The following is a 24,453-nucleotide window of genomic DNA, read 5'->3' as shown; positions in this document are numbered from 1 at the left end:
CAAGATTGAACTCTTTGGCCTGAATGCCAAGCGACACGTCTGGAGGAAACCTGGCACCATCCCTGTGGGGGTGTTTTTTAGCGGAAGGGACTGGGAGACTAGTCAGGATTGAGGGAAAGATGAACGGAGCAAAGTACAGAGAGATCCTTGATGAAAACCAACTCCAGAGCGTTCAGGACCTCAGACTGGGGGGAAGATTCATCTTCCAACATGACAACAACCCTAAGCACACAGCCAAGACAACGCAGGAGCGGCTTCGGGACAAGTCTCTGAATGTCCTTGAGTGGCCCAGCCAGAGACCGGACTTGAACCCGATCGAACATCCCTGGAAAGACCTGAAAATAGCTGTGCAGCGACGCTCCCCATCCAACCTGACAGAGCTTGAGAGGATCTGCAGAGAAGAAAGTGAAAACTCCCCAAATACAGGTGTGCCAAGCTTGTAGCGTCACACCCAAGAAGTCTCGAGGCTGTAATCGCTGCCAAAGGTGCTTGAACAAAGTACTGAGTAAAGGGTCTGAATACTTATGTAAATGTTGTATTTCATTTATTTATTTTTTATACAGTACAGATCAAAAGTTTGGACACACCTACTCATTCAAGGGTTTTCCTTTATTTTTACTATTTTCTACATTGTAAAATAATAATGAAGACATCAAAACTATGAAATAACAGGTATGGAATCATGTAGTAACCAAATAAGTGTTAAACAAATATTTTATACTTAAGATTCTTCAAAGTAGCCACCCTTTGCCTTGATGACAGCTTTGCACACTCTTGGCATTCTCTCAACCAGCTTCATGAGGTAGTCACCTGGAATGCATTTCAATTAACAGGTGTGCCTTGTTAAAAGTTCATTTGTGGAATTTCTTTGCTTCTTAATGAGTTTGAGCCAATCAGTTGTGTTGTGACAAGATAGGGGTGGTATACAGAAGATAGCCCTATTTAGTAAGAAGCAGAGCTGCCATGTCTGTCAGCGCCATTCCATTTGTGTTACTTCATCGTTTTGATGTCTTCACTATTATTCTACAATGTAGAAAATAGTAAAAATAAAGAAAAACCCTTGAATGAGTAGGTGCCCAAACTTTTGACTGGTATTGTACATTTGCAAAAATGTCTAAAAACCAGTTTTTGCTTTGTCATTATGCTGTATTGTATGTAGATTGATGAGGATTATTATTTATTTTTTTTACAATTTTAGAACAAGGCTGTAACGTAACATAATGTGGAAAAAGTCAAGGAGTATGAATACTTTCCGAATGCACTGCATATGCTTAATTTAGAGTTATTAATGTCACTTTAGTTATTCTACAAACGTTGGGCTATATGTTTAGATTTTTAATACATTTTAAGGCTGCTTGATGCGACTAATGATGATTTGAAAAAAGTTGCTTGAAAAGCATGAGCTCTGCTTAGTTTTTTGTGCAGGCTGTACACAACTCATTCGCAATTTGACAAGCACTTGATAATGCATACAATTTCACGGTGGCATCCCCATTGTGTGGCCATAATACCCCCTAAAGAAATCCATGCCTTTTGCGGCCAGTGGCCGTTGTGCCCTTGGACCGGAGTGCTGCGTTGTGCCCTTCTCCCTGAGTGCTGCGCTCCAAACCACCTCTCACTCACATGGCTCTACATCACGTGACCGGGTCTTTCTCACAGGCTACAAGTGAAGACAGACACATCGGGGACGCAACTGCGCGCGTCCTTATCCAATTCCGAGGTGCATATTGAAGATATTGGAATAACTGTCCACATTTACTTTTTGTCAGCCAACAGGATGAGTAGGCCTAACGAACAGCAAAAGCACTTAGCCTATGTCAATCTACTATCCCCCATAGTACAAAAGTCGACCTATTCTATTCTGTGCGAGAAATAAATATTCCAAACATAGTCTGGGACAGTTGTGGGATGCGATAGATCCCAAATTAATACAACCACTAGCATCAAAACAACTTTTTTACGCAATGTGGCTGACGCAACAGATCAGTGGTCCTCTGTAGCTCAATTGGTAGAGCATGGCACTTGTAACGCCACGGTAGTGGGTTCGATCCCCGGGACCACCCATACGTAAAAATGTATGCACACATGACTGTAAGTCGCTTTGGATAAAAGCGTCTGCTAAATGGCATATTATTATTATTATTATAATTATTATCAGAATGTTTAGCTTAAAATGTTGATAAACTATTAGGCTATTTCTTCACATTATAAGCGCAGCAATGCGCACATGGTAGTAGGATACAAGCATGAATGGTCCATTAGCAGAAAACACCATTATCAAAAGGTGGTGAAAATGATCTTCCCCAAACTTGAAACTCTCGCGCTGCTTATGTATGCCTGTAAGGCTCTACACCCCTTGTAAAGCGGATTAATGTGCTTAATTTTAAGAAGTTATTTGGCCACTTTAGTTGTGATACAAACCTTATCAAAACATATAGGCCTATGGAGGACGTTTTTCCCGTGGTTCAGTTTCATGTCAGCCAGGTAGGCTATACTCATGTTGTAAATACAAGCAATGTGCTTAATATTAGGAATGTTGAGAAATAAATATAGTAGGCCTAGCCTATAGAAAGCTGATGGGATCCTCCTCTTTTTAGTAGAGGCCATCACTCTGTTTTCTCGCGCAATTGCATAGCCTATAGAAATGTTGCGCAACATGAGCTTATGGGCTCTCATGACGTGTTTGATTAGATTTTTGATTACATTTGCATTGATGTCAGAGTGATTAGAGGGACAATAGAGTGCTGAGTACCAGGCAGTTAGCAAGTTTGGTAGGCTACTAATGACCAGCAGCAGCATCAGAGGTTGGAGAAGCCTAATTACTGTGACTAAACGGTCACGTGGAATTTGACTGCCTTCATGACTCGTGACCGCCGGTGTGGCAGAAATATGGTCACCGCAACAGCCCTAGTCGGACCCCCTTTGCATCCAGAACAGCCTGAATTCTTTGAGACATGGAAACATTGCTCAATTGGTATCAAGGGACCTAACGTGATGAATGAAAACTTTCCCCATAGCATTACAACACTGCCACCAGCCTGTACCGTTGACATCAGACAGGAAGGGGTTTTTAGCTGATAGGAGAAGAACCCGGTGTGGTCGTCTGCTGCAATAGCCCATTCGTGACAAGGACCGACGAGTTGTGTTTTCCGAGATGCCGTTCTGCACACCACTGTTGTACTGTGACATTATTTGCCTGTTTGTGGCCCGCCTGTTAGCTTCCCATTCTCCTTCGACTTCTCATCAACGAGCTGTTTTTGCCCACAGGACTGCCGCTGACTGGATGTTTTGGCCATTTCTGAGATACTGGATCTGGCGAGCCTGGCACCGACGATCATACCACGCTCAAAATCGCTTAGGTCACTCGTTTTGCCCATTCTAACGTTCAATGAAACAGTAACTGAATGGCTCGATGCCTGTCTGCCTGCTTTATATAGCAAGCATTTTCGTGAACTGGGTGGCAAACCATAGCTAAATGTAAAAAGACAAATTTGAAATGAAATCAGCTTTGTTTTAGAACCTTGACCTATTGCATCCCTCATCCACCTAGATACACTCAAAGCTAATGGAAGCCACCAGAGCGTTCTGTGAAAGACAAATGGCCCAAATTATCATGAATGACGGCCGCGCTAATGTACCAATCACCGCCAACCAGCGTTTTTCGACTGGTGCGCTGACCAAGCAGTTCCTCGTCGAAGGCAGTCGATAGTTACACAATGCAATCGAGGTACTCAAAGAAAAACATGAGCCATTTTATGAGATTTCATAAGGTATAGTGTAAGGAAACTGCGGAGGGTAGAAGTCTGTAACCCATTTTTTTGAACATTGATGGATCTACTGATTGGGTATGTTTTCATTTTTTTCGCCAGCGCTGCTCTCATGTGCCAGAGTCAATTACATTATATTACAGAGCACGCTCGGCCACAGCTGGACAGAATGCTCATTTGTCCTTCCTGCCTATTATGGTCACAAACACCATTATAGTGTCCCCTTGGCGGGACAGAGGTTGAGACTCAACGGTTCCATTGTGTGAGGTGGAATACAGAGCGTTCGATAACCTGCCTTCATCGTTTGCCTTGGTCTGTACAATAGTGGCAGGCTGTAGTTAGTCCTGCTTAGTCACTGTCAATGGATATCCCAATACTCCAGTCACTGGTCTAATGAGATCCCAATGCCCCAGTGCAGTGAAGGGGCCATTGCCCTGCGTGGGGTGCCGTCTTTTGGATGGGACGTTAAATAGGTGTCCTGACTCTCTGTGGCCATTAAAAATCCAATGGCACTTATCGTAAGAGCAGGGGTGTTAACCCCGGTGTCCTGGACAAATTCCCAACCTGGCCCCATTCCATCCCATCGCGGGATATAAGCATTAAAGCTTTTAAAGGCAATTTCTTATTGAGCCGACATATGCAACATTTACCATGAATGGGATCTTCGTGAAGGGGGAACATTGCCTTTAAAAGCTGTAACGCCTATAACCCGCGATTAAATTGAATCCCAGCCCTAATCTTCCCCATGATTCCCAATTGGCATATATCACTCCTCCCCATGATAGCTGATGTGTGGTGAGTGTTCTGGCACAAAATGGTTGCTGTGCATCACCCTAGGGTACAACACATTGGTGGTGGATGAGGTGTGTTTCCCCCTTACTATGTAAAGCACTTTGAGCTCTGGAAAAGTGCTATATCTACATAATTATTATTATTATAATTCACGTTGCACAATGCAATTAGTCAGTCATAAAAACACTCCATGTACCTTTTTTACTCATTAAATTGTAATACGCAAAGAAAGTAATGAATACATCACAAATGCTAGACTGTAAACATTACTGGTGCCAAATCGCCAGTTTTGGAGATATGAAGCATCGTTACAGGTACTAGCAAAGGAGAAGGTGGGTAGCCAATTAACTCTAAATATGTGATTTGTTTCATCCCCACAATATGTAATGTTAACATTTTGCTGATTGTGACGAATCCATATTCCAAGAGTATAAAGAGAATGCAATTCCATTCCTGACAAATGACCATACACTTAATTGAAAAATCAACTTTGGTTCAATTGCAACCTACACCACCAATGAGAGGCATAACGTGTTGTAGTAACAGAACACATGTAGCAGAGTAGGATATTTAATGTATGTATACATATATTATGCATTACGAGACCGCCTACAGGGAGGAGGTGAGGGCTCTGGGAGTGTGGTGCCAGGAAAATAACCTCTCACTCAACATCAACAAAACAAAGGAGATGATCGTGGACTTCAGGAAACAGCAGAGGGTGCACCCCCCTATCCACATCGACGGGAACGCAGTGGAGAAGGTGGAAAGCTTCAAGTTCCTTGGCGTACACATCACCGACAAACTGAAATGTTCCACCCACGCAGACAGTGTGGTGAAGCCTACAGGGAGGAGGTGAGGGCCCTGGCAGAGTGGTGCCAGGAAACAGCAGAGGGAGCACAGACCGTGTGGTGAAGAACAGCGCCTCTTCAACCTCAGGAGGCTGAAGAAATTTGGCTTATCACCTAAAACCCTCACAAACCTTTACAGATGCACAATTGAGAGCATCCTGTCGGGCAGTATCACCGCCTGGTACGGCAACTGCATCGCCCACAACCGCAGAGCTCTCCAGAGGGTGGTGCGGTCTGCCGAAAGCATTACCGGGGGCAAACTACCCGCCCTCCAAGACACATACAGCACCCAATGTCACAGGAAGGCCAAAAAGATCATCAAGGACATCAACCACCCGAGCCACTGCCTGTTCACCCCGCTATCATCCAGAAGGCGAGGTCAGTACAGGTGCATCAAAGCTGGGACCGAGAGAATGAAAAACAGCTTCTATCTCAAGGCCATCAGACTGTTAAATAGCCATCACTAGCACATTAGAGGCTGCTGCTGCCTATTGAAAAAGAAATGGAACACTAGTCACTTTAATAATGTTTACATATCTTGCACTACTCATCTCATATGTATATACTGCATTCTATTCTATAATATTATTCTGTATCTTAGTCCATGCCGCTCTGTCATTGCTTGTCCATATATGTATATACAGTTGAAGTCGGAAGTTTACATACACCTAGTTTTGAGTCATTAAAGCTCATTTTTCAACCACTCCAAAAATTTCTTGTTAACAAATTAGAGTTTTGGCAAGTCGGTTAGAAGCTTCTGATAGGCTAATTGACATCATTTGAGTCAATTGGAGGTGTACCTGTGGATGTATTTCAAGGCCTACCTTCAAACTCAGTGCCTCTTTGCTTGACATCCTGGGAAAATCAAAATAAATCAGCCAAGGAGAATTGTAGACGTCCACAAGTCTGGTTCATCCTTGGGAGCAATTTCCAAACGCCTGAATGTACCACGTTCATCTGTACAAACAACAGTACGCAAGTATAAACACCATGGGATCACGCAGCCGTCATACCGCTCAGGAAGGAGACGCGTTCTGTCTACTAGAGATGAATGTACTTTGGTGTGAAAAGTGCAAATCAATCCCAGAACAACAGCAAAGGACCTTGTGAAGATGCTGGAGGAAACAGGTACAAAAGTATCTATATCCACAGTAAAACGAGTCCTATAGCAACATAACCTGAAAGGCCGCTCAGCAAGGAAGAAGCCACTGCTCCAAAACCGCCATAAAAAAGCCAGACTACGGTTTGCAACTGCACATGGGGACAAAGATCGTACTTTTTGGAGAAATGTCCTCTGGTCTGATGAAACAAAAATAGAACTGTTTGGCCATTATGACCATCGTTATGTTTGGAGGAAAAAGGGTGACGCTTGCAAGCCGAAGAACACCATCCCAACCGTGAAGCACAGGTGGCAGCATCATGCTAGATGGCATCATGAGGAAGGAAAAGTATGTGGATATATTGAAGCAACATCTCAAGACAACACACAACACAAATGGGTCTTCCAAATGGACAATGACCCCAAGCATACTTCCAAAGTTGTGGCAAAATGGCTTAAGGACAACAAAGTCAAGGTATTGGAGTGGCCATCACAAAGCCCTGACCTCAATCCTATAGAAAATGTATGGGCAGAACTGAAAAAGCGTGTGGGAGCAAGGAGGCCTACAAACCTGACTCAGTTACACCAGCTCTGTCAGGAGGAATAGGCCAAAATTCACCCAACTTATTGTGGGAAGCCTACCCGAAACGTTTGACCCAAGTTAAACAATTGAAAAGCAATGCTACCAAATACTAATTGAGTGTATGTAAACTTCTGACCCACTGGGAATGTGATGAAAAATATAAAAGCTGAATTAAATCATTCTCTCTACTATTATTCTGACATTTCACAATCTTAAAATAAAGTGGTGATCCTAACTGACCTAAGACAGGGCCATTTTTACTAAGATTAAATGTCAGGAATTGTGAAAAACTGAGTTTAAATGTATTTGGCTAAGGTGTATGTAAACTTCCGACTTCAACTGTATTCTTAAATCCCATTCCTTACTTTTGTGTGTGTATTGGGTATATTTTGTGACATTTTTAGATATTACTGCACTGTCGGAGATAGAAGCACAAGCATTTCGCTACACCCGCTATAACATTTTCTAAACACGTGTATGTGACAAATACAATTTGATTTGATTTGATGTTATGCACTGTACATGGTGGCAGAGAGCCTCAAATCTGAGCCTGTGACAACTGGTTTTCTGGACAACTTTTCTATAGGGATGTGACTGAGGAAAACGGTGGTTCTCTGTGTGTGTGTGTGTGTATCAGTGATTTTGCGTGAAGTATTTGTGTGATAACAAATCTGTGTGTTTGTCCGTGTCAGTCAGCATGCGTGAAGTATTTGGGCACTATTTTAACAAACCTAATGCAACGGTAAATCTTAGTGCTGGCGGTAGCGTTATAGGTTCGGGGGTGTGTCAGAAATATTTTAGCTATTTTTACAACCAGAATTATGGCTGCAGTAGCTGGCGGTGGCGCGAAAGGGCTGGGTTTTGATGAATAAACAAGTTGTGGGTGTGTCAAGGCTTGGCCCATCACTGGCTAATCAGAACATCCTCCATGGCTAAATATGTGGTTGCTTCAAGTTGTGCATTTATGGTCTTTTATGTATTGTGCTCTCATCAACTGCAATTTGAATGTTAGTCCATTATAGCCTAGTTCATTAAATAGCCTGCCCCATATCTGCTAAATATTTTGAACATGTCTGCAGTCCACATTGTTCTAATTGCATTGTTTTAATATGGAAATACATTGTTAAACATAGGCTATAGCATTCACACTGATATAGGGCCTGGCCTAGGTCCTACTGTAAATTGCAGTCTGGACATGGACATGCCAAACCTAGTCAATAAGCAAGTTTAAATTCACTAGGCTATTGATAAGGCCTAAAAAGACAGCGTATAATTTGAATCAAATTCTAATAAAAATGAAATAGGCTATGTCTAAATACAGGTACCATAATTGCTCCCCGTGGGCGTATAATATAGACAAGGCAACTTAGACTATGGAGGGTTTTACGCACATCCAACCTTTAGGACACAACTCAGATATTTCCACCCCTGCCACCTCGGCGCAAAGGAGCTGATATAAGAGAGGTAAATTACCAACCCTGGCGCCAGGGTTGGAAAATAGCAGAGTGCTGGCTTTTACAAGTCGAAATTGCCAAAGAGTGTGCATTTGACACTAGTGCCGCCTTAAAGCCCAGATCCGCAATTGCTTTCCCAACACAAACACTGCTTGTGTTGTGAAAGCCCAAAAATATATTTAAACGAAAACATGGGGGTTTGGCCCAGCCATAGCCGCTGGGCTGGCCTTAGGGAAAGGTGTGTCTTTGCGCTAAATCCCGACCGCTCGAACAACCTTGTACTGGGAACCAGTGGAGTGCCGCCAGGCTCAAACAGACACAGCCAACACGCACAAATTAGTGACAAAGTCACAAACAAATGGCCAACGTTCTCCTGTTCAGGTCAGTGTTGACATGGTTGCCTTTAAATCAAGTTAGCCTGATAGCTGCTAACCTTTGTGTGTTCGACAATGTATCTATAAGCAAACTTAAGATAGCTTGTGTCTTGTATTTGGATTGTTTTGGACTTACTATTAAGGAGTCTACTCCAGTTAGTTACATCATCTAAAATGCATGAACCTCACAAGATGCCCTAATGCTTTGTTTCAACTAATGTTTGCTAGCTAGCTAAAGCTAGATGTGCAGATTGTTGACATGACAGCAGTGGTGTCAAGTACTTAAGTAAAAAATACTTTAAAGTACTTCTTAATTAGTTTTTTGGGGAAATCTGTAATGTATTTTTCTATTTATATTTGACAACTTTTACTTCACTACATTCCTAAAGAAAATAATGTACTTTTTACTCCATACGTTTTCCCTGACACCCAAAAGTACTCATTACATTTTGAATGCTTAGCAGGACAGAAAATGGTTCAATTCACACACTTATTAGAGAACATCCCTGGTCATCCCTACTGCCTCTGATCTGGCGGACTCATTAAACATAAATACTTTGTTTGTAAATTATGTCTAAGTGTTGGAGTGTGCCCCTGGCTATCCGTAAATTTAAAAAACAAGAAAATTGTGTTGTCTGGTTTGCTTAATTTAAGGAATTTTAAATTATTCGTACTTTTACTTTTGATACTTAAATATATTTAAAACCAAATACTTTTACTCAAGTAGTATTTTACTGGGTGACTTTCACTTTTACTTGAGTAATTTTCTATTAAAAAGGTATCTTTAAGTATGACAATTGGGTACTTTTTCCACGACTCCATGACAGTATTTATATATGGGTTTGTTGATGATAATGCTAGCTAGCTAGGTGGTTGACAGAATTTTTGCCTCTTGATAACCCAGCTATAGAATTCAGCACAGTAACATCACACAAACATGTATTTCTTAGGGATCTGGTTGAGTCCGATTTCGAGGGAACCTGAGGCTGTACACGTTGAGGTTGTGTAAAACTCAACACTGAAAGAACGGTAAGAAATGTTATAAGAGTCAGAAAGTATTCAGACCCCTTGACTTTCTCCACATTTTGTTACGTTACAGCCTCATTCTAAAATTGATTAAATTGTTTTGTTTTTCATCATAGCCGCTGGGCTGGCCTTAGGGAAAGGTGTGTCTTACCCCATAATGACAAAGCAAAAACAGGTCATACATTTCTGCAAATTTATAAAATAAAATAAAATAGAAATATTACATTCACATAAGTATTCAGACCCTTTCCTCAGTACTTTGTTGAACCACTTTGGCAGCGATTACAGCCTTGAGTCTTCTTGGGTATGACGCTACAAGCTTGGCACACCTGTATTTGGGGAAATTCTCCCATTTTTCTCTGCAGATCGTCTCAAGCTCTGTCAGGTTGGATGGGGAGCGTCGCTGCACAGCTATTCTCAGGTCTCTCCAGAGATATTACATCGGGTTCAAGTTCGGACTCTGGCTGGGCCACTCAAGGACATTCAGAGACATGTCCCGAAGCCACTCCTGCGTTGTCTTGGCTGTGTGCTTAGGGTCGTTGACCTGTTGGAAGGTGAACCGTCGCCCCAGTCTGAGGTCCGGAGCGCTCTGGAGCAGGTTTTCATCAAGGATCTCTCTGTACTTTGCTCCGTTCATCTTTCCCTTGATCCTGACTAGTCTCCCAGTCCCTGCCGCTGAAAAACATCCCCATAGCATGATGCTGCCACCATGCTTCACCGTAGGGATGGTGCCAGGTTTCCTCCAGATGTGAAGCTTGACATTCAGGCCAAAGAGTTCAATCTTGGTTTCATCAGACCAGAGAATCTTGTTTCTCATGGTCTGAGAGTCTTTTAGGTGCCTTTTGGCAAACTCCAAGCGGGCTGTTATGTGCCTTGTACTGAGGAGTGGCTTCCGTCTGGCCACTCTACCATAAAGGCCTGTATGGTGGAGTGCTGCAGAGATGGTTGTCCTTCTGGTAGGTTCTCCCATCTCCACAGAGGAACTCTGGAGCTCTGTCAGAGTGACCATCGGGTTCTTGGTCACCTCCCTGACCAAGGCCCTTCTCCCCCGATTGCTCAGTTTGGCCGGGAGGCCAGCTCTAGGAAGAGCGTTGGTGGTTACAAACTTCTTCCATTTAAAAATGACAGAGGCCACTGTGTTCTTGGGGACCTTCAATGCTGCAGACATTTTTTGGTACCCTTCCCCAGATCTGTGCCTCGACACAATTCTGTCTCAGAGATCTACGGACAATTCCTTCGACCTGGCTTGGTTTTTGCTCTGACATGCACTGTCAACTGCGGGACCTTTATATAGACAGGTGTGTGCTTTCTATATCATGTCCAATCAATTGAATTTACCACAGGTGGACTCCAATCAAGTTGTAGAAACATCTCAAGGATGATCAATGGAAACAGGATGCACCTGAGCTCAATTTCGAGTCTCATAGCAAAGGGTCTGAATACTTATGTAAATAATGTATCTGTTTTTAATTTTTTATAAATTAGCAAACATTTCTAAAAACCTGTTTTCGCTTCTTCATTATGGGGTATTGATTTTTAAAATCCATTTTAGAATAAGATTAACGTAACAAAATGTGGAAAAGGGGAAGGGGTCTGAATACTTTCCGAATGCATTGTACATGCAATGACTTGTTCAACTACAAATCTGTTTATTTATTGAGGCTACCAGACAGCCCCTTTCATTATTTTGTCTACAACACATTTTGATTATGTAATTGTAAAATAGGGACCTTGTAGAAGTCGTAAGGGCATGAAATTAGCAGAAGGCAAGGCAGGTTGACGTGCTAAGTGTAGATTTATTTACAGGTCTTGGTGATCCAATGATGAAAGCGCCATATCATACAAAACACACAAGTAGATTTACCAAATATACATGGGCAATAGCCCAAAAGGAAATAGCCTCTGTATCGGCATTTAACTTGTCCTATTTGAATGGACACAGGTAGAGGGCAAGACTGCACAGTCTCCCCTTCAGAAACCAAATCAAATCTGTCTAACAGAACCTCAAAACAGGTACATATAAGCACTTGGCCCCTCCCAGGACCATACAATTACCCAATTCGCAATTACAACCCATAAACTGGTTCTACAATGTAAAAGGCAATTTCCACATCCATTGCTACGTTGTTACAGTCGTCTTAATCAGACATAATGATTATTAATGATATTTCATCACCATTCATACATGGAACAATCCTCTTCTCTTACTCAACGTACTGACTCCAAAGCGTAGCGCGCAATCCACGTAGCCTATTTCTATGAGCACTGACGTTTGCACGCTCCTATTATGCACAACCAGAATGAGAGAGACATATGGTGCTTCCAAGACAACTGTGAACTCGGGAAAAAAATGAGGTCAAATCATGACATCAGTGATCTTCAGGTCGGAAAGTCAGACTTCTATAAAGATGCCAGAGTTTCCGACTTTGAATTCAGCGTTGGATGACCGTTCAAATTCCAGTTGTCTTGAAGGCACTGAAGTGCACCGTTTTGAACGCGGCACTAGGACACAGACATAGGACTCTGACATATGAACAAAGGAAATCATACATTGAATTAAATAAACAGAACTTCTACCTCATGAGTCTTGCTAAAGTTAATGTGCACAATAAACATTACGCCCACTCAGAGGATAAGAAATGGTTGGCTAAATGAAAATGTATTGTATCTAACATTTAACAGAAATGTTTAAGTGTAGCAATAAATGTTACGGGGATGGAATGATGAAACGTTAGCAATTATTGTAGGATTAGAAGGAATATAGATTTATATGCATTTAAAACGTGTGAAATAAATTAAACAGCAAGCATTTCAACAAGAGAACAAAGTGCTCTCCACTGGCGGGAGTTTGGAGAGTGCACAGTAATAATACATTTTAACAACAAATTCCAAATGCCAAATTCATCAACTTTGTAAATGATCAATTTCAAGCAATTTTGACATAACAAAAGACCAGTAGGCCTATGCTAGTAATTGTTGCCCCATTGCTGGTGAGCTTGCAAAGTAAACAGTTAATATTCTTGATCACCAAACAATTTTTGGAGCTGCATATTTATTTATTATGGCAATCCTCTCTCCCTACAATTTGACATTTGTCTTACACAGCAAATCAGCAATCTGTTCGCTAGCTCACCCGACACCTGTGTTGATTGACAGTTTGCTTGTCCAATCAGAGGACCGAGTGTGCGTTTCACTAGCCAATCTGTTGCATGTTATTTTTTTGCAATGTTGCAGCTACCGTCTCTGGCTGTGTGGAGAGTAATCCACTGACTCTGCCACAAAATTTGTGACAAAACTTTACAAAACATGGCCAGATAATTTCAAGTAATCAGTTTCAAGTCAAAGTCGAGTCCCGAGTCTTGAGTTAAATCTCAAGTTATTTTATTTTCTATCAAGCCAAGTTTCAAGTCATCAAATTTGTGACTCGAGTCCACAACTCTACTAACTTGATTATAAAGGCAACAATGTCAACACTGACCTGAACAGGAGACCATTGACCATTTATTTGTGACTGTCACTTGTCAGTGTGTGTTGACTATGTCTGCTGTGTTTGAGTTTGGTGCCAGTATGTGAGGCACAATGAAGGTCGTTTGAGTGAACGGCATTTAGCGTAGACACACCTTTCCTTAAGGCCATCCCAGCGGCTATGGCTGAGCCAAACCCCCATGTTTTTGTTCAAACTATATTGTTTCTCTCTTACAATACAAGCGGTGCGGCGCCTTCTGTTGGGAAAAGCAACTGCGGATCCAGGCTTTAACACCAGCCAAAAATAGAGCCCTTTGTGTGTTAATGCATCTGTGTATGTGTGTGTGAGATAATGTGTGCGTGTGTGTGAGAGAGAAACCCACAGTGTGTGTGTGTGTGTGTGTGTGTACTGTATCCTCCTCTCATTCCCCACATACGTACTTGGGTTCATTGACATTCATCACCCGTCCATGGGGCGTGATCAGTGTCCTCGGGGCCTTGGGCGTCTTCACAGTCTCCCTGCAGGGAGAAGCAAAGCATGAACCAGGGTGGGAGGGAGCTCTCTGGGCTGACTGAATGCAAATGACACCTTCAGAGTTATGGAGCCGTCGAGATCAAGGTGAGACCCAATATCCGAGAACTAGGAATGGGACATTTATGAAGTGAGTTGTGGTGACAGATCTTTCAAAAGGCATTACTGGCGAACACACTATCCAGACACGCACAGTACAGATGGAAGGCAAGTGAACTCTGCAGTGGGCAACATTTGGCATGGTTGTAAACTGGCTTTCTGCTGGTAGAGATGTGAAATCACAACCAGGTAAAGAAGTCTTATTTTCATGGCCGGGACGTCATTGAAACATCAGGCAAATATGTCATATTTCGCTGTGGTGTGTCAGGAGTAAAAAAAACTAAAAACATCCACCTTTTACCATGACTTCACAAAATACGTAATCCAGAAAAGCAACCCCCCTTGGCACTCACTCACACACACACACACACACACACACACACACACACACACACACACACACACACACACACACACACACACACACACACACACACACACACACACACACACACACACACACACACACACACAGCTAACCCAGCAGTGTATTATTAATGAGAGTTCCTGGTAAAGGAGAGCTAGCACTTCAGAGCTAGCACTCCTCCTTTAGCACCCTGCGGGGAGTTGACCGTTAGGGGCATTACTGCAGTATATCACCTGTGCAGAAGAACTGCAGGATACACACAGCTGGCAGCTTCATCAGCCGGGGACGTCCCCTCAATCATCTGCCCTCTCGGTTCTCAAGCCGACAACGCAGGTCTTCATTAAAACACCGGGTTTGTGGATGACCCGGGGTCACAATTTTTATTTTTTATGGAGAAATGTAGGGATGTGTGGGGAGAGAGAGAGAGAGAGGAAACTGAAAGGGGAAAAGGGAGAGAGTGTGTACAGTTGGAAAGATTCAAAGACCTAACTTTGAAAGACACACAAAGAGCACTTTCTCAAGGCAGCAGTGAAGGGGCTCTTCCTCAAAATGCCTTTTATCGTTACATTCCTGTCATCCTGTCATCCTGTTTTTCACAGCATGCTGTACTTTGACTTCTCGCTATAAAACTTTGGGCCGGAGAGTCAGCAGGACATCAGTGTTGACAGCTCATGTGAGCACAATGTGTTCAGACAGCTACTTAGCAAGCGCCTCTGCATTCAGCCATGCACACACCAAACAGTATACTGACTAAGCTCGCTTGTTTCTTCGCTAAGTGGGAAAATGTCCAATATTTACATCTGACTCCTCGTCTTGTTCTGAATTCCAGATCAACCCCTGACCCCTTCTCCCTAGCAAGTAGCTGCTCCTGTAGATCTAAGACGATTGGATAGCATGCATATCACATGTGACTTTCCACAAGGTTTAATTTTTGGTCCGGTACTGTTCAGTTTATGTATGTTACCCCTTGGCAGCTTTATCAGAAAGCACAGCATTGATTGTCATGGCTCACAACTTCCTCCAGCTAAATCAAGACAAGACCGAGGTACTTATTGTCAGGGCCAAAGCACAGAGAGAATCTAGCTGCACATCTTAATTCACGGGCAATAAAGAAAAAAAACCTTGGTGTTATTTTAGATTCTGAACAAAATTTCAAATCACACATTAGGAATGTGACCAAAATAGCTTTTTACCACCTGAGGAACATTGCCAAGGTGCGGCCATTTCTCTCTCAGGGTGATACAGAGAGACACATCCATGTTTTTAATTACAAGCAGGCTTGACTACTGTAATGCTCTCCTGTCTGGTCTACCCAAGAAAGCCATTGGTCAACTGCAAAACATACAGAATGCTGCAGCACAGGTACTGACCAAGACCAGACGGAGAACACACATTACACCGGTTTTAAGGTCTCTGCACTGGCTGCCTGTGAGTTTTAGAATTACTTTATTGGTTTTTAAATCAATCCACGATTCTGCACCCCAATAAATGACAGACATGCTTTAAAGTGATGTACCCAGTAGGTCCCTCAGGCCCTCTTGCACTGGCCTTTTAACTATCCCAAAGCCTAGGACCAAGAGGCAGCCTTTAGTTATTATGCCCCCAGCCTTTGGAATAGCCTGCCAGAGAACCTGAGGGGGGCTGAAACTATAGACATATTTACATTTTAGTCATTTAGCAGACGTTCTTATCCAGAGCGACTTACAGTTAGTGAGTGCATACATTTTTCATACTGGCCCCCCGTGGGAATCGAACCCACAACCCTGGCGTTGCAAGCGCCATGCTCTACCAACTGAGCTACAGGAGGCCTATTTAAAAGACATCTTAAAACCATTTGTTTTGCTTTTCGTTTCCTTAGGGTGCTTTTGAGTTGTTCAGGTTGTCATTCTTTTTTACAAAATCTTATGTTTGTTGTGTAGTAAATATTTCAGCTTTTTTCATAGTTTTTTTATTAGTTTTTTTTTCCTGAAAAGCACATAGCATTGCATTCCATGTCTGAAATGTGCTTGATTTGATAGCGACATTTCCACCAAGCCAATCATAAGGCAAGATTAAAGCATTACCATAATGCTTGCATCTATCCAATCCTCTTACAGTAGTGCCAAGGGTGTAGAGGCTAAGTGTCAATTTGGAATTCAGAATTCGAGTGCACAAAGGCACTCGGCAGCCACCATCTGTTAGAGAGTTAATTTACCTAAAATTGTTAGTTGACCTGAGAGACTGTTGGTCATTGGTGTGCCCGAGCATTAGCAACGAGGTCTTAATCCTGACTTGAAAAATACACAGATACATCACACAGTACGCTGTTATTTTGTCCAGTTTTGCCAGCTGGGAAGTCAGGTCCTTTTTGCATGACACCCCATTCCTTACATAGTGCAGTACTTTTGACCAGAGCCCTATGGACCCTACCCTGGTCAAAAGTAGTGGACTACATAGGGAATGGGGTGCCATTTGGGATGCACACCCATAATCCCCCTAAGGAGGCCGGAAATTAATATTTCCTGACAATACACTGACAATGCACCGTGACAACTGTGTATAAGGATATGGTAAAAACAATAATGTTGTATTATCCTGATTTTATGCCTGGACAACATTTAGTCTGAGTTCCCCTGATAAGCCTACATATTTGGAAGTTGACCAGTGTGTAGTCAGATAGTGTGTAGTCATGTTTTCATGGTAAGCGTCAGCATATTATGATGCATTGAAAAATTTACAAAGCCAGGGAACAGCAGATAACATTTACATTACATTTACGTCATTTAGCAGACACTCTTATCCAGAGCGACTTACAGGAGCAATCAGGGTTAAGTGCCTTGCTCAAGGGCACATCGACAGATTTTTCACCTAGTTGGCTCGGGGATTAGAACCAGCGACCTTTCGGTTACTGGCACAACGCTCTTAACCACTAAGCTACCTGCCGCCCCATAAGAGGTTGGGACAGTAATTGCAGCACAAGATCTTTACCCACCACCACTTGAAAGGGACTTCCTCTTTTCAAGGCACGGTTGTCACCGTTACCTCAGATATCTGAAGCTTAATACACAAATACAAAGTATAGGAACTTTCTCTCCCTTTTTCCTGTTCAAGGTAAATCAAGCAACTTGACTCTCTTGCATGAGAGAAATCATTTAACGCAAACATTGAATGAAATAAACATCTTGCACTGATTCAATAAACTAAGTATGCTGACGTAGACCCAGGGCTCTAAATAAAAACAAATTAATTGGTAGCACTGGTGCTCCCAACTTATTGTAAAAAAAGTTAGGAGCACAATATAAAAATGTAGAAGTACCAGAATAAAATATTTTTTCTATTCATTAAGATACAGCCTATGAATTCTAGCTACTTTTGAAGCTCAGGTTGTGAGCGAAAAACGAATATGTAACCCTGTAAAATAAATGTGTTTATTATAAAAAACTAAAATGTTGATACAAAAAGATGTCATTGAAATTACAAAGTCATTTGTGGAATATTTGGTAGTAAGTACCCCCCCCAAAAACATTTTTTTTAGGAGACTATGCCCATATGCAAAATGCCCTGCTTAGGCTTCTCTTTATCTTTTAAAATCTTGACTAAAAGTTAACAAATTATACAAGAAAATGTCATAATTCCAAACATCAAATATTAAGTCTCCTCAGCAAAAGCGTCTCATACCTGCAACTCAACAAGTCCCGACAAAGTAAACATGTATGATATCTATGACCTTCCCTCAGCCCTTTTAGATAATGATTTTTGAGTCCAACCTTTTAATACCTTGACTGTAATTAAATGAGTACCCGTGAAACTTCAATTAATACCCTGGGCATTTATTTGCTTGAATCACTGAACACAATTGCCCCTTATTAGAGACAGGCTTCTGTTCGAGCCAGGCATCTATTTTTAAAAGACTACCACAATATTTATAATAAAATACTGAAAAAAAACGACTACACTGTTTATACCAGTATAAACATAATATAAAATCCATCACATATCAGACTAGGCTGCCGATCATACACCCTGCTTCAGCACCATAGAGAGCGGTACCAGTAGCTTGAATTTGATATTGTGTTTTCCTTTTGGTGGCACCATGGCTAGCAACGATGACATATTATATTAAAAAAGTAATACATTCATGCACATGACCGTGGGAATATCAGAGCGGTGTCCATAGTAACCTCGTAAACAATGCATTTACACTCGCCGTTTATTTGAAACAGGCATTTATTTGCTGAAATGTGTGCCAATGCCTGGCTATTAAAAAAGGGACAGGTGGCTATTTGAGACTGTGTTTAATGAAAGTTTTACGGTAACTTAACAAATAGGTTGACTCTGCCCTATTAAATAAAGCTCTATGCTGACTGTAGGCCTGACTCTCTGATGTGTGTTTTGGGCCTGTGGTTGTGGCAGCAGCCTGTGGCAAAGTTAGAGGTTGCATCCCAAATGGCACCCTATTCCCTATACAGCGCATTCGGAAAGTTTTCAGACCCCTTGAATTATTCCACATTTTGTTATGTTACAGCCTTATTCTAAAATGGATAAAATCAAATAAATTCCTCAATCTACACACAATTCCCAATAATGACAAAGCAAATACAGGTTTAGACATTTTAGAAAATGTATTAAAAATAAAAAACAGAAATGGTAAATTCAATTGATTGGACATGATTTGGAAAGGCACACACCTGTCCATATAAGGTCCCACAGTTGACAGTGCATGTCAGAGCAAAAACTAAGCCATGATGTCGAAGGAATTGTCCGTAGAGCTCCGAGACAGGGGATCTGGGGAAGTGTACCAAAAAATGTCTGCAGCATTGAAGGTCCCCAAAAACACAGTGGCCTCCATCATTCTTAAATGGAAGAAGTTTGGAACTACCAAGACTCTTCCTAGACCTGGCCGCCCGGCCAAACTGAGCAATCGAGGGAGAAGGGCCTTGGTCAGGGAGGTGACAAAGAACCCGATGGTCACTCTGAAAGAGCTCTAGAGTTCCTCTATGGAGATGGGAGAACCTTCCAGAAGGACAACCATCTCTGCAGCACTCCACCAATCAGGCCTTTATGGTAGAGTGGCCAGACGAAAGCCACTCCTCAGTACAAGGCACATGAAAGCCCGCTTGGAGTTGGCCAAAAGGCACTTAAAGACTCTCAGACCATGAGAAACTAGATGCTCTGGTCTGATGAAACCAAGATTGAACTCTTTGGCCTGAATGCCAAGCGTAACGTCTGGAAGAAATCTGGCACCATCCCTACGGTTAAGCATGGTGGTGTGCCAAGCTTGTAGCATCATACCCAAGAAGACTCCAGGCTGTAATTGTTGCCTAAGGTGCTTCAACAAAGTACTGAGTAAAGGGTCTGAATACTTATGTAAATGTGATATTTCAGTTTTGTATTTTTTATAAATGTGCAAAAATTTATACAAACCTGTTTTTGCTTTGTCATTATGGGGTATTGTGTGTAGATTGATGAGGGGAAAAAACAATTTAATCATTTTTAGAATAAGGCTGTAACGTAACAAAAAGTAAAGGCGTCTGAATACTTTCCGAAAGCACTGTATATAGCCCTATAGGCCCTGGTCAAAAGTAGTGCACTATATAGGAAATAAGGTGCCATTTGGGACGCAACGTGTTTAAAATATTCTCTCGCTCACACACACACACACACACACACACACACACAGAGAGACAGAGAGACTGATGCAGATCTAAATCACACACCCAATTAAAAACCACAGCAAATGGGTCACCTGTAGGGTGAGTGGGCCGCCATCAATTAACAACATGGCGGGCAAATTAATTAAGCTTGATTTAACCTGTACCCGAGAAACAGGAAGGGATGCTACCTCTGAGTGAAGAGTCTGAATAACACACGCAGTAGGTCAGGGGTCATCAACTAGATTCAGCCGCGGGACGTTTTTTTCTTGAGCGAATGGTTGGGGGGCCGAAAGATACACTACATTACCAAAAGTACGTGGACACCTGCTCGTCGAACAGCTCATTCCAAAATCATGGCCATTAATATGGAGATGGTCTTCCCTTTGCTGCTATAACAGCCTCCACTCTTCTGGGAAGGCTTTCCACTAGATGTTGGAACAATGCTGCAGGGACTTGCTTCCATTCATCCACAAGAGCATTAGTGAGGTAGGGCACTGATTTTGGGCAATTAGGCCTGCAGTCGGCGTTCCAATTCATCCCAAAGGGCTCTGTGCAGGCCAGTCAAGTTCTTCCACACCAATCTCGAAAAACCATTTCTTGATGGACCTCGCATAGTGCAAGGGGGCATTGTCATGGTGAAACAGGAAAGGGCCTTCACCAAACTGTTGCCACAATGTTGGAAGCACAGAATCGTTTAGAATGTCATTGTATGCTGTAAAGTTCAGATTTTCCATCACTGGAACTAAGTGGCCTAGTCCGAACCATGAAAAACAGCCCCAGACCATTATTCCTCTTCCACCAAACTTTACAGTTGGCACAATGCATTCAGGCAGGTAGCGTCCTCCCGGCATCCGCAAAACTTAGATTTGTCAGTCGGACTGCCAAATGGTGAAGCGTGATTCATCACTCCAGAGAACACGTTTCCACTGCTCCAGAGACCAATGGCGGCGAGCTTTACACCAATCCACCCAACACTTGGCATTGTGCATGGTGATCTTAGGCTTGTGTGCGTCTGCTCGGCCATGGAAACCCATTTCATGAAGCTCCCGACGAACAGTTCATGCTGACGTTGCTTCCAGAGGCAGTTTGGAACTCTGTAGTGAGTGTTGCAACCGAGGACAGACGATTTTTACACGCAACGCGCTTCAGCATTCGGCAGTCCAGTTCTGTGAGCTTGTGTGGCCTACACCACTTTGTGGCTGAGCCGTTGTTGCTCCCAGACATTTCCACTTCACAATAACAGCACTTACAGTTGACCGGGGCAGCTCTAGCAGGACAGAAATTTGACTTGTTGGAAAGGTAGCACGTTGAAAATTGAGCTCTTCAGTAAAGCCATTCTACTGCCAATGTTTGTCTATGGAGATTGCATGGCTGTGTGCTCTATTTTATACACCTGTCAGCAACGGATGTGGCTGAAATAGCCAAATCCACTAATTTGAAGGGGTGTCCACATACTTTTGTATATAGTGTAATTATAAGTTATTTGTATTCTGCAAATTGACAGAAGAAGCCCAAACAGATATTGTGGAGTGGGTAACAGGTGTGCCATCTCGCTTAATTAGTTGGGTGCTCTGCCATATTTGACAATTACTTCAAATGAAATCCCAAGTTCAAAAACATTGGAGAAATAAAAGGACAAAAAAACGTCACCTCATTTCACCTTTTTATTTTAGGCCGGGAAGGCTAACGCGTTTCGGCAGTTATGGCTTCATCAGAGCATGATGAAGAGCATTACATTGGGGAGGATAGAAAAAATATCTGACCCTGGATCAGCGGAGTGAAAAAATAAGTGTCTGAATATACAAACTGGGTGGGATTGTCATGCAATGTCAATTACTGACGCATCATACACACTCTGGTCCTACAGTGGGGAGAACAAGTATTTGAAACACTGCCGATTTTGCAGGTTTTCCTACTTACAAAGCATGTAGAGGTCTGTAATTTTTATCATAGGTACACTTCAACTGTGAGAGACGGAATCTAAAACAAAAATCCAGAAAACCACATTATATGATTTTTAAATAATTAATTTGCATTTTATTGCATGACATAAGTATTTGATCACCTACCAACCAGTAAGAATTCCGGCTCTCACAGACCTGTTAGTATTTCTTTAAGAAGCCCTCCTGTTCTCCACTCATTACCTGTATTAACTGCACCTGTTTGAACTCGTTACCTGTATAAAAGACACCTGTCCACACACTCAATCAAACAGACTCCAACCTCTCCACAATGGCCAAGACTAGAGAGCTGTGTAAGGACATCAGGGATACAATTGTAGACCTGCACAAGGCTGGGATGGGACAGGACAATAGGCAAGCAGCTTGGTGAGAAGGCAACAACTGTTGCCGCAATTATTAGAAAATGGAAGAAGTTCAAGATGACGGTCAATTACCCTCGGTCTGGGGCTCCATGCAAGATCTCACCTCGTGGGGCATCAATGATCATGAGGAAGGTGAGGGATCAGCCCAGAACTACACAGCAGGACCTGGTCAATGACCTGATGAGAGCTGGGACCACAGTCTCAAAGAAACCCATTAGTAACACACTACGCCGTCATGGATTAAAATCCTGCAGCGCACGCAAGGCCCCCTGCTCAAGCCAGCGCATGTCCAGGCCCGTCTGAAGTTTGCCAATGACCATCTGGATGATCCAGAGGAGGAATGGGAGAAGGTCATGTGGTCTGATGAGACAAAAATAGAGCTTTTTGTTCTAAACTCCACTGTGTTTGGAGGAAGAAGAAGGATGAGTACAACCCCAAGAACACCATCCCAACCATGAAGCATGGAGGTGGAAACATCATTCTTTGGGGATGCTTTTCTGCAAAGGGGACAGGACGACTGCACCGTATTGAGGGGAGGATGGATGGGGCCATGGGTCGTGGCTGGGTCTTCCAGCATGACAACGACCCGAAACACACAGCCAGGGCAACTAAGGAGTGGCTCTGTAAGAAGCATCTCAAGGTCCTGGAGTGGCCTAGCCAGTCTCCAGACCTGAACCCAATAGAAAATCTTTGGAGGGAGCTGAAAGTCCGTATTGCCCAACGATAGCCCCGAAACCTGAAGGATCTGGAGAAGGTCTGAATGGAGGAGTGGGCCAAAATCCCTGCTGCAGTGTGTGCAAACCTGGTCAAGACCTACAGGAAACATATGATCTCTGTAATTGCAAACAAAGGTTTCTGTACCAAATATTAAGTTCTGCTTTTCTGATGTATCAAATACTTATGTCATGCAATAAAATGCAAATTAATTACTTAAAAATAATATAATGTGATTTTCTGGATTTTTGTTTTAGATTCCGTCTCTCACAGTTGAAGTGTACCTATGATACAAATTACAGACCTCTACATGCTTTGTAAGTAGGAAAACCTGCAAAATCGGCAGTGTATCAAATACTTGTTCTCCCCACTGTATATGGCTCAGTTGGACGCTAGCTATGCCAGGTTTGTGGGTTCGAGTCCTGCAGGGGCCGCCCATACGAAAAATGTATGCACTCACTGTACTGTAAGTCGCTTTGGATAAAAGTATATAAAGTTGCGATAAAACCACTTATGTTCCCCCGAACTGTTCTTTTTCACGGTAAAGTCTACACCTGTTGTATTCAGCGCATGTGACAAATAAAATTTGATTCAACATTTACAATGGTTGTAATAACGTTTTAACGTAAGTCAACTCAACCAAAGCAAGTTTTTCCACATAGGCCTACATATTCCTACAGTGTGTACACTTTGGTTGGAAACTAAGCACATTTTTGTTGACTTACGTCAAAACGTTATTACAACCATTATAAAATGTTTAATAAATTACATTAAGTTTAAAACTTGATTTGATTCAACATCTAGAATGGTTGTAATAATGTTTTAACGTAAGTCAACTCAAATGTGCTTAGTTTCCAACCAAAGCAAATTTAGTTTTTCCACTTATGCCTACATATTCCTATAATGTCTTTATTTCTTTATATTTCCTTTAGTGTCCTTTATTAATTCTTTGGTTTGGGACTTTATGAAAAGGGTAGGCTTACTCCACCTTGCAACTAGACCTGGGTCAAAAACATTACGTTTTCCCGGTAAAGTAGAACCCATGGGATAGTGTCCCAATTGTGCAAACACCAAGCTAAAAGCAAGTGCATTTCAGTATTTGACTCAGGTCTGCATGCAACCTGTATGCCTAACCACTCACTAGAGGTCTTCACGGATCCACCTGTATCCCAATACCCGATCCGGATCCAGAATTCTTAATGTCACGGGTCTGGGTCGGATCTCATATGATGTGTAATTTTAATTGACTTGTCCGGAAGGACCCGTACAGATCCAAACGCGATTGCTGCAGTAGAGGGAGAGAAATTTGATCATTTATGCTGCTGCTCTTACTTCTCAGGAGAGTGGCGAGTGTAGCTTCTTGTTGTTGGCCAATCA

The 24,453-nt window shown here is 42.4% G+C and overlaps 1 protein-coding gene across 1 annotated transcript in view; it reads right to left on the bottom strand.

Annotated features, from left to right (window-relative positions):
- dnaaf11 (dynein axonemal assembly factor 11) overlaps positions 1-24,453 on the bottom strand; it is an 86,652-nt gene that overhangs the window by 53,628 nt on the left and 8,571 nt on the right. Inside the window, exon 7 of the mRNA XM_041841120.1 lies at positions 13,850-13,927. Within this exon, the coding sequence (XP_041697054.1) occupies positions 13,850-13,927 (78 nt within the window). The remainder of the gene's footprint in view (positions 1-13,849; positions 13,928-24,453) is intronic.

This window comes from Coregonus clupeaformis, unplaced genomic scaffold, assembly GCF_020615455.1.
Source record: "Coregonus clupeaformis isolate EN_2021a unplaced genomic scaffold, ASM2061545v1 scaf0021, whole genome shotgun sequence".
Classification (NCBI taxonomy): domain Eukaryota; kingdom Metazoa; phylum Chordata; class Actinopteri; order Salmoniformes; family Salmonidae; genus Coregonus; species Coregonus clupeaformis.
This window is presented reverse-complemented; position numbering and strand designations above follow the sequence as displayed.